The sequence below is a fragment of the Gavia stellata genome, chromosome 4, assembly GCF_030936135.1.
Source record: "Gavia stellata isolate bGavSte3 chromosome 4, bGavSte3.hap2, whole genome shotgun sequence".
Taxonomy (NCBI): domain Eukaryota; kingdom Metazoa; phylum Chordata; class Aves; order Gaviiformes; family Gaviidae; genus Gavia; species Gavia stellata.
In genome coordinates this window covers 16,362,688-16,374,707 of record NC_082597.1, presented here as the reverse complement: position 1 = coordinate 16,374,707, position 12,020 = coordinate 16,362,688, and the positions used below count along the sequence as shown (strand labels likewise).

The following is a 12,020-nucleotide window of genomic DNA, read 5'->3' as shown; positions in this document are numbered from 1 at the left end:
GACCAAACAAGCTAACACCTCTGCTGCAGGATATATATATATTTATAATACTAGTCAAGGACTTTTCTGCTATCTGACCAGAACCCTCATTTATAGAAAAAACCTCAACCACGTACTTCCCCATTTTTTACAGGGGGACTGGCTGATATGTATGACATGAAAGATCAATCCGATGCCTATAAGCAGTGTGCAAGGGATTCCATATCCTGGTCATACCATTAATGAAGATGAGTCAACACCACTTAAATATATCAGTTCAATTTGTTAATAATTAGAGTTTAACTAAGGTGTTCAAATTACACTCTACACATTTTCATAATGAAAACATTTACTAAAATACGGAGATGGCAATGGCATGCTTTTCCAGTTCCTAGTCAAATGTGAAGAAACCCCAAGCCAAGTGTTCCTTAAACTGAAGTTAATTAATGCTATACCTAGAATAAATTTTTTTACATCCAATGCTGAAACCATCTTTTTCTTAATTGCAAAGTCCTAACCAATACTTACCATTCGATGTCTTCTGTAGCTCTGCTTTCAAATGTTCAACTTCCTTCTTCAACTTTTCATCAGTTGCTTCTGCTAACTCTTTCTTTTTAATGCTTCCTTTTTCACTCAAGGCCTATTAAAAACCACAGTTGCCACAATTAATTTTGTTTTCATTAGCCTGACATTAATGCCAAACAACTAGAGAATGTCAACCTTGATCTTGCATAGTGACAAGTTTTATCAAATGCGAGCATGACACAGGCAGATACTCAGTCATTCTAGAAAACAACCCCCAAAATTAAAAGAAAAAAAAAAAAGAAAAATATGTTCAATGTTTTAAGTTGATAGTAATGGCATACTTGTAATAGTATGGCATTGTCTCCTGTATAAGAGGACTTTGTATCTCTGCATCAAGCCCACAACTTCTGTTTAGGTTATAAATGGCTTTTTCGGAAGACACACACTGGGACTGCAAGTGACAGAACACTGCCATGTTTATATGCAGCTTGTTCTAATAATTTATTCCAATTTAAATCATCCAATAGTTCACAAATCTCTCCTTGTACGTTTGCAGCTACTTCTTCAATCTTCAGGATACCTCAATACCCAGATTAGATTTCCACTAGAATTCAAGAAAAAACTAGCAAAGGATTCAGGAAGAGCCCTGCAAGTACTAGACACAAGAGCAGTATACTCCCTGTACTCTGAAAATGTTGGCACTACTACACTTAGGCACATTCTTATCATTAAGGCAATTGCTATTGATGACTTGAAGTATCTTATGTCAAGGATTAGACCCCATAATTAGACCCTTTGCTCATATAGCCTCTATTATCCAACCAAGCATCATCTCTGTTACGAAAATGGCAAAAGAAGTGGTAAACGCTTAAGGGGAGAAAGTAGAACAACTCAGATGAACAGCTGTTAGGTGAACCGGTGATATCAGTGCTTACTGGGCACAGGTTGGAGCAGAGGGGAAAGATTACTTTAGAAAGAAGGAAGAGACCAGTAAACAATCCAAAGAGAAGAGCTGAAGAAAATTTTCCAGAAGCTATTTAACCAAAGAGCAGAGATTGCATTTGACTGCTGGTAACAAAACCATAGCCAATTTGCCATGAAATTGGCCACAGATTGCCTCCTTTACTTTGTGCTTACCTCTTTCTATTAATACACAAATAGTTATTTCTGTAAACTTTTATCTTAAGTCCCGTGTTCCATGGAACCTCTGAACAGGAGACAGTGCAGACCTAGCACACTAGAGTAAACTTACAGTATTTATATGTGCAGCCAGTGCCCTACGTGCAATTGCTCTTGCCTCTCTCTGATGGTGGAATGAAGCATGCTTGTAAATGAACACAAATGCAGGGGTCAAGCCACAGAGGAGTGGCTACTAAGTCATAATATCTCTATAAAGTTAAAATAAACCAATTCTGAACTCTTTGCATCTCCAGTGCAATGGTGATACAGCCACAGCATGCTGGCTGTACCTGTAGCTACCACTGTTTTTGCAAACCATGCAATCAAACACAAACAGACAGGAATACAGTTTCCAGTTGCTGGCTATCACTTACAAGCAGCTAAGAGAATGTGTTGCTAAGAGAATGTGAAAGCAGAACAAAAAGACGACTTCTGGCCAAATCCCAAGGGGACAGAGAGAGGGGAAAAAAAAGTACCACTATTCAGAACGAAACAAATTCCATGGCTGAGGGAGGGACTCTGGATCATTTTGACAAAATACGAAATCCCAAAATTTTGGAATAATTTCATACTCGGGAAATACCTAACATACACTAGTGATCCTTGTTTTATGACACCTCTCAAACAACTGGATTTTTTTGCATCCCTTCAAGTACTTTTTGTCCAGGGTCTGTTCTCTTTGTCTGAAGATTTATTACAAAAAAAATTGCAGTGTTGGTAACCATAGACACTGCTCCAGACAAACTGGAAGGAAACCTGTACATACCTGCAGTGAATTTTGTTTTGACAATGTTCCAGACTGAAGAATGCTATAGAAGTCTTAATACCCTGAATATCTGCAGGGCACACCATAAACATCTGTTTATGTTTCAATCTCTTCTAGCAGAAGTCAAACTAACCAATTACAGAAAAGATTTCATATGTTTATCTTTATTATCTTTGCTGACTTCCCTTCCTGCATACAACTGTATATTGAACCACAACAGTCAAACGACAGCTTAATTTTCTCCATTCTTCTCATAAAAATAACATATTTTTGGTCCATTGGTGGTTCTTTTAAGTAAGATTTTTTTGGTAATATCCTCGTTAATACTATGGCAGTGCCTTACTGAGAAAGGAAGGTATTAGGAAATTGGCTAACCCACCGTAAAAATAGATGCAAGAATACAAAATACAATAAATACAAGAAACCAATTTTATAAGTTAGAAAAGACATTTCAGGACTGGAGCAAATCCTACTGAGAAGAAATCGCCAGCATGAGAACAGCTATATTGTAGGCTTTTCTGTACTGGAGTTCTATAGTTCTGAGATAAACAGCCAACTGTTTAGGATAAAAAGAATAAAATTAGTGTCCTCCCTCTACTTCACTATGATCAAATTCAAAGAGATATTTTAAGAATATATTACTACGTTGATGAAATTTGTACTGGAAAGACAGAACTTCATTTATTTGGATTACTTTCGTTTCCTTTGTTAATAAAATGGTACTGAAATTTGTATTCGGTATTCTGAATTACATACTGTAAGAACATTGTTCCTCCTTTTTCCACCAGAAGAAAAAAAATGAACGAACATTATTCAGTAGCAAAGCATCCCCAGAGTATTTTGTACTAACTACTTGCTGTATAAGAAAATAACTAAAAAATTCAAAAGATACCTCCTGCAACCTTTCATTCTCAGCCATGTATTTTTTGGCTGCTTCAGTAGCATCGTTTACTTGCGTTTCCAGAGCTGCATGAGATGCCATCCCTTTTGCCAACTGAGTAAGAAGGGTAACAGTACGTCTCAATACACTGGTGAAGAAACACAGTGAACAGACAGTAATTCACAGCACAAATTAAAAACAAAACAAAAAAACAACTGAACCAAAACAACTCCTTTTCTCTCTCTGTGTTATATGTGAAAACAAAACCACAAGAAGACTGTTTAACAACATGAAGGGAAACATCCAGGCTCATCAATGACAAATAATAGTAAAATAAGAAACTGAAAAGATTTTCATCCATCAAAAATCTGATTTTTACCTGATGCAGAACCTCCCTCCTCCCAAAAACCCACAGCCCTTAAGGGGTCAGAGACCTGCTTGCTTAAAGGCTGAAATACTCTTACATGTCCCAGTGTTTTAAATAGGATGGGTCTCTGAATACAAGACCCAAGCAACATGTTACGGTAATGAGTACAATGCAAAAAAACCGAACACATCACAACTTTATAAAAGGCCTTACAAGAATAAAATTGAAGATTAATATGCTCACATTGCTGAAGTACTCTGTCAATACTGTATAAATCAGAACATGCATGAATGTCAGCACTCATATGGCACCTCAAATCTAAGCTTTGCAAATACCTCCCTTGATTTGATCTAGCGATTGTCTCTTTGCATCACTACTTGCATTACTCATCTTGGAGTCTTTCAAAGCAGTATGTTGCTGAATCAAGGAAAGGCCAAAGCAACACTCAATTAAATTAATTCCTGTAATGTAACTATGCAGCTGTTCTTCAAAAGAAATTTGAAAATCCAAGTAATTGGCTTTTTCATAACTGAAAGCGTATTAATAGACCTTTTGGCTTTCAAGGTAAGCCCTCCTCCCTGCTTTTTCATTGAAAGCTCATTTTCTTAACTTTTTTATTAAAACCAAAAAAGTAAGGTCCCCATGCCACTACTTTTCCAAGGGTTAGCATGTTTTACTATTGTTTATTAATTTATAGATGCAGCAGTCAGGAGTCAGTAAAACATCATTACTGAAACAGAATCACAGAATCATGTAGGTTGAAGGGCGCTTCCAAAGGTCTTCCTGTCCAAGCTCCTGCCCAAAGCAGGGACAGGTAGAGCAGATTGCTCAGAGGCTTGTCCAGTTGAGTTCCCACTGTCTCCAGTGATGGAGAGTCCACCACCTTTCAGGGTCCTTATTCCAGCGTCTGACCGCTCTTGATAGTAGAAAAAGTACTTTTTACCACAAGTCAGAATTTCCCAGGTTCCTGGCCTGTTGCCTCTTGTCATTCCTGTGTGGATCCACTGAGAAGATCTGGCTCCATCTTCTGTACATTTTACCACTAGATAGCTGTAGAAAGCAACAGATCTCCCCTTCAACGTCTCTTTTTCTGGCTGAAGCCAAGCTCTCTCCTCCTCTCCTCACAGGTTATGTGTTTCAGCCCCCAACCTTCTCAGTACCCTGCTGCAGTACTCCAGTATTTTGAGGAGTCAAAACTGGACACAGTCCTGCAGCTGCAGTATCACATGTGCCAGACAGAGGGGAATAACCACTCTTCTTGACCTGCTGGCTACACCCTTGCTATTACAGGTCAATACATGATTGACTGTCCAGGTCCTTTTCTGCAAAACAGCTTTCTACCCAGCCAGCCAGCCAGTCCCCAGACTGGATGTCCATGGTTATCCTATAAGAAGTCGGACTTTGCATTTGCCTTTGTTGAACTTCAATTTCTGGCAGCACATTTCTCCAACCTGTCTAGCTCTCTCTGAATAGCAGCCCTGTCGTTCAAGATATCAACCACTCTGATTTGGTATTGCCTGCAAACTTGCTGAGAGCACATTCAATCCCATCATCCAGGTTGTTACCAAGGATATTTAATAGTATTGAGCCCAGTACCAATCCCTGAGGGGCACCAGCTGGAATCTGCATTACTATCATCCCTTGAGCCCAAAGGTCCAGGGAATTTTCCACCCACTATTTTCTCCACTTCTCCAGCCTATATCCCTCCACAGTTAGGCTATCAGGATACCACAAGAGATTATGTCAAAGGCCTTGCTAAAGGCACGCAACATCCACTGCTCTGCCCTTTATCCACACAGCCAGTCATCTCATTGCAGAAGGCAACAAGGATGATCAGGCACGACCTCCCCTCAGTAAATCCATGCTGGCTGTCCCAAGTCATTGTATCCTTCACGTCCCTGGAAATGGCTTTGAGTAAGATTTGCTCTATAACTTTTCCAGGGACTGACGTGAGGCTGATTAGCCTCTAGTTCCCTACATCCTGCTTTGTGTCCTTCTGGAAGACAGGTGCAATGTTTGCCTTTTTGCAGTCACCAGGATCCTTCCCTGATCGTCATGATCTTTCAAAGATGACAGAATATGGCCTTGCAATGACACTGGCTAACTCCCTCTGCATGCAAGAATGCATCCCATCCTAGGATGTCATGGACTCGTATATGCCCAATCTGCTTAAGTACTCCCTAGCTGCATCTTCCACCACTGTGGTTAAAGTTACATTCCCCGCTGACTCTCCTAGAAGGCTCAGAGAATTGGGAGGTCAAACAGCAGACCTCACCAGTAAGAAACAAGGTAATGTAAGGTTGGTTATGAGACACTCAACATCTCATTCTTTTCCATATCCTTTGTCATTTGGTCCCCTGCCCCACTGAGCAGTGGGCCCACGTCTTCTTTAGCTTTCCTTTTGTTTTCAGCCCTTCTCATCCCTCTCTGATTCAGCATGGGGTAACAGAGGGCCAGACAGGCAGGCTTTCTGGCAAGCTCTCCACATCTCCCAAGACATCAAGTCAGATTGTCAGATAGGTGCCTCTATTGGCTGATGTGCTAAAATGAACCAACACTGACCCAAAGAATGAACTAGGGGCATCCAAGTACCCATTCACACCTACATGTGGCCTTAACTTGGTTGGGTGATTGTAGTAGCAGTGTAGGATAAGGCAACCCAAGGAACACATTTTCTCCCTTCTCTGACAGACATTATGCCTGTTTAATGGATAAGCAAAATAGTTGTACTAAGAAAAGTCCTTTGATCTAGCCACTATTGTAGGAGTATTTATTTCTTCTAAATCTTGGTGAAAAGCCAGCAGCCCAAAAAAGCCCTCAAGCAAACCTCCTCAAGAGCAGAACTTTTATCCACAATAAAATCTATTAGGGCCACCTGACAAATTTTCTTCCTTGAAAGCTGAGTGGCAGTAGGATCCTGGGGGACCAGCTTCCAACTCTTGTGTAGGACACAATCCAGCTAGTCCTCTCCTGGAGCAGAGATCACAAGCATATTTGTGGATATTTCTTTAACCTTTCTGAAGGAAGACGAAGAACATGATGCATTGCTATCACTATTGTGCAAGGCTACAGCCACCTTGATTTTTCCCAAAGTTTTCCTGCGCAAGTTTTGTATAAATTTTTTCCTTGCCATTCCTTTATGTACAATGCTCCTCAATGATCAGCTGAAATGGCCATATGTCACTCCAAAGGGAAGAAGTTTGTCAGAAGCCTCTGTGATTCCAGGCATTTCCTTGTTCTGTGTTCCTTGCATATCTAGACAATGTCAAGCAGCTCACTGAATGAATTCAGAAGAGAGCCAGCATTCTTTGCCCGGTGTCATCGTAAAAATGTGCGAACACGAAATTGGCTGACCATCATGTCTGTTTCCATTCATTCACATTATCTGTGTCCAATTAGCTCATGTGGCTCCTTTACCAACTGAGAAGATCTGCAGGTTGTTGTGGCTACTGTGAAGATTCACAGGTAGTCTTGGCTGCTACTGCTGGGCAGTACAGAACTGTCCTTTCCGTTACCTTGTTTTATTAGCTGTGTTTAGACATCCTGAAAGGGATACAGCACTTAAGATAGTAATATCATAGCAGGCCAGTTGCCACAAAGTGCTTGATCTGAAATAACATCTCAAACGTTCCTCGGAAGCTGGAACATTATCCTACAGTTCCTAACTTCGAGCTTTAGATGAAGTGGTTCAAGTCAGATTCAAGCTTTGCTTCTTAACACAGCAGGATGCAATAATACCAGCTTGCAACATATTAAGATTATTTTAACAGTACTTTAGTTTTTGAGGTGTTTTTTTATTCCACTTTCCATGTTCAAACCAAACAAAACATAGGGCATAAGTTTAAGGAAGGAAATGAGTATTCCCTGAAGAAACTTCTCCTGCAAAATACATGTTTTCTCAAACATTCAAAATGTTTCTTTCCATGTGTTGCTCACATACCCTTCCAATCTTCAAACATTTGTAAGATATTATTTTCCCTGATCTTACTTGCCTCATAGCCAATCTGCTCACACTTAATTCTTTAATCCCTTGAAATTGGCCTTCTGATCTTTTTTTATAGTTGCATTGCTTTGTGCAATAGTTCCTGTAAGAAACACGCTATGTAGAAATTAGAAAAATTTTATACTTACAGCCAAAGAAATAAGGAAAAACCTGAGAGATAGAGGTTTCTTTGCGATCGGAAGAGTTTCATCTGAATATGATCAAAGGCATTGGTATTGACATTTGCAGCCTTTTCATTCACATGAACAGCTGAGTACTTCCTGACTTCTCTAACAGCATCTGCAGACAAAAACAATTTGTTCTTGTAGGTACGGAGGTATGATAAACCAGATGTAGTACTAAAAATATGTATTTGGACTTTCTGCTCAGCAAACAGGGATAGGACAAATAGTGACATCACTTATGTTATCCAGACATTTTAAAAATAGGTTTTGATAAATCATTGAAACAATATATTTCCAGAGACATGCCAAACCATTGCCCAAAACATGCTTGAACAGTCATTTCCAACACTTGCATCCAGCCACCAGGGATCCAGCCAAAGCAACACATTCTACAAATGTTACCAGAGACCCTACAGACAGTGTCAAAATGTCACTGCTGACAACTGAATTAAAATCCAGTCAGTGGACAAACAGTGAGAAAACAGAAAGCAGAGATGCCTTCTGAAGCATCTGCCTCAGATGGAATTTTAGATAAGCATGTATTTTAATAACGACAGAAGCCTCTACTTTATGCTTGAATGACAGAGGGGAAAAAAGATTTCTGTAAGATCCATCAAAATAGGAGGACTGTAGTAACAGAGTGTTGAACATAAACAGAACAGAGGGGGTAAGCTACACCTCAGCTTTCTTTCATCTGCCTTTCATCCATCTTTCAGCTTCCCTTCATGCATCATATACTCCTGATAGTTCTGCAGAAGGGCCAATACGCTGCCAACATTTTTCAAGAGACAAAATAATTAATTAGGCCTTACATCCTCATAAAAACAAAACCTAACCCAGTGAAGACTTCATATTACAATCTGTAAACTTAAGGTCATCATACATACTTAAGGCCAATACAGCATCTAAAATCTCCTCCTGCACATCAACAAAAATATACATTTCATGACACATCAGTTCTTGTAGAATATTTTGGCCACGTGTATTAAATTGCTGCTGCATTTATCTAAGCAGACAAAATCAACTCCAAAGAAAAGCATGTGTGAATAACATCATTTATGACTGTCTCTTTTATATTCATAAGTTATTTAGAAGGGGGGAAAAAAAAAAGATTTGAAGTGAAACTTCAAACAATGCAACAAAGACTAAGATCAAACAAAAGTCCATATCCCTGTGCTACAGGAAGATTCTAGTCCTGCAGTAACCTATCATCTTATGCTATGGGGCAAGCATCTCATCACTGCTTTACTTTAGCCCAAATCTATCTTTCCACAAAATCAATGGCCATCACCAACCCAAAAGCAAACTTTGGTCAAAGTTTTTGATAGGAGTTCAAGAGAGTAAATGAAATCCATCAGTTCTCAATCTTAAGCCATTTACTGAGGGATCTACTTCTAAGGATAACACTAAAGATCACCTAAAAAAGTGTTTATTTGCATTTCCAGCACTTTTTTTAATATTAGGAATATAGTATTGCAGTCTAGTCTGATTTTGTTATATAGGCAGTGCATCTGTATGTCTCTCTCAGCAGACAATAAAACCATGTATTTTTTCTTTTTATTTAAAGTAGCTTGGAATTAAACAGCATTTTCATTGTAAGGCAATGGAAACACTTCTCCCCTATCCATGGAGGAGAACTACTTCTATCACTGAAACACAGGAGAACTATTTCCATCACTGAAATATGGGAGATGCTTACCACACAAAGCAGTCAGGTCAGACATCAAATGAAATCAGTCAGGCAGATGGTCATCATTCAAGCTTCAGTTTCACTAAAGCTTTAGTTCTACTTGGTAGACCTTAGGATCTACTCATAACACATGTAGCCAACAGCTGGTTTGTATCTGTGCTGAGCAAAAGCACTCAAATAGCCCAGTGTTTTGAGATATTCTTCTGGTCTTCTATTTCAACAGCAACCAAAAGAAAGAGTGCCATCTACTGCGTATTGAGCAGCTCAGCCGAATTCCGGTATCAAACATTTCAAGTTCATTTACTTGGGTGAGAAAGTGAAACCAAGCAGCAGCCTAGACCAAGTTCCATTTTTCCTCCTCATTCACTACTATATTACTATTGCATTTGGTTTCCCAACATGGATGCAGTATAAGCTCTCTCCTCTTCCATTCTATCGTTCAACTTTTAAACAAATTAGCTGACTTACATTAGGCTTGAATCCTTTCAATTAATCTACCGCCATGAACTCCATATACCAGGGGTTTTTCCCCATTTGTCAAGAAATTATTTAACACTTACCAAGAAACAAGACGATCAGTAGAACTATTATTGTAAGGAACATCTTGTTCCAAAAAACTGCCATTTTGCTCCATAGAGGAATCATAAAAATCTTCTGCCATCTGTAAAATAGCATTGTGTTATTCAAAAACAATTAAACACTAAAAGAAGAGCATAATAATCTCACAGAAGAGAGCCTTGTTATTGATATGAGACTTACGTAAGGTCTCTAAACAGCTGCTTTAATTGCATTACAATTTAGGTATAAGTAACTTTTCCAATAATCCAACTTGCTTGTCTCTTTTTTCTTTCTTGTCAATACAGGCAAAGACAGTTGGTTGAACTGGGAAACTTCTCGCATGATAGCAGGTACTCTCCAGATGTGTTTTATTTTAGCTTTTACTTTGGCTAGCATTACTTTGTGTTCAGTTCTGACTACAATAAACTCAGGGATGTGGTAAAGACTGTAAAACCCATTCCATCATTTTTATTTCTATCTACTTATACTCCTTGTTGCCAAATAAAATAAAAACGCTCCACAAATTAAGATTGTCTCTACCATCCTTCTTCAGAAGGCTTATCTTTTACATTGATGAGTCTGCATAATTATAAAGTACAAGGATTATTACATTCTAACTTGCAAATGACGACAAAAGAACAAGTCTCACGTTTATATTTTGCCAAGTGTTAAAACCTCTTTCAAGAGCATAAATTTGTTGGCTAAGGAAGCAACTTCAGAGGCCCAATGATGGCGAAGACCATCACATTCTTTTTTGTTTAAACAATCAGTTGTCTATTCAATATTACTGCATGGAGGACTTTGCAAGAATTCACACTTGCAGCCCAACTGAAGAACATGTGATGTGCTCAAATGAACTGAAACCCACAAGAGACAACAACAGAGCAGCTACTTGACCTTTGCTGCAGGTTAGAAGCAGTGATACTGCAAAAATTCAGTACTACCTAGTTAGGTCATTAGGGATGTAACACAGGCACGCTAGTCACTGTCTGATTATATCAGCTAAAATTTCTAATGTTAAGAGTATTTACATTTTCCAGAGACTGTTAAAATTTGTCCTTTAACAAAGCAGTTTCCAGCCTACTATAAACCTAATTTAAATTAGTCGATAGCATCATCTCCAATGGTTCCTTCTGGTTCTGCACCAACAAGAATTAAAATATTCTAGCATTGTACGTGCACAAACCTCATTTAGGTATTTTAGTATAATCTGCATTCTTTACAGCAGACAGCCATAGTCTATATGGACCAAAAAGCTTACTTTAATTAAACCAAGCTACAACTCAAACAAAGCCAGCTTGCTCACTCTTTAAACATGCAATTCTCCAAGTTTCACATTGATCTCCACTGAAGAAGTAATTCTCTGAGGTATGACCTTAGACCAACTATACTGCCAAGTTATATTCAGGCTAAAAATAAGATCTCTTTACTGCAAAGTCTTCCTACGTTATATTTTCATGCTCTTTTTTCCTCAACAAGTATTGACATTCACATTTATTAATGCTGCATTTCCTTTTGGTGACAAGTCACAAATACAATCCTTCCAAATTATAATACTGGCCACCATTACAGATGTACCACACTTGTGCTGTCTTTTTGCAAACTTGCATTTTTATATTGTCAATTTACTTATTCCCCAGGAACTTAAAAGCTTGTTATCAAATTTGAAAAGGAGTCCATTATCCAAAACCCATGCAGGCACAAAAAAGGCAAAATACCTGAAGACTGACAAGCAAATAAATCAAAACTTTAAAGAACAGCAGTTTCACATCTGTCTTTAATTGTGCATGCTTTACCACTCTGACAGAACCAGCTCTCAGGCCACCAAGATGCGCAAGGCAGAACTGCTGCCCTCCAGTACTGTCACAGCAGCTACATCTAATCTTTAACCCCACAAGACTCCTGTGAC

General features: G+C 38.8%; 1 protein-coding gene across 1 annotated transcript in view; it reads right to left on the bottom strand.

Annotated features, from left to right (window-relative positions):
* LOC104251556 (B-cell receptor-associated protein 29) overlaps positions 1-12,020 on the bottom strand; it is a 37,479-nt gene that overhangs the window by 9,881 nt on the left and 15,578 nt on the right. The window contains 5 exon segments of the mRNA XM_059816016.1: positions 508-576; positions 2,267-2,300; positions 3,342-3,477; positions 7,828-7,978; positions 10,114-10,214. Of these exon segments, the coding sequence (XP_059671999.1) occupies positions 508-576; positions 2,267-2,300; positions 3,342-3,477; positions 7,828-7,978; positions 10,114-10,214 (491 nt within the window).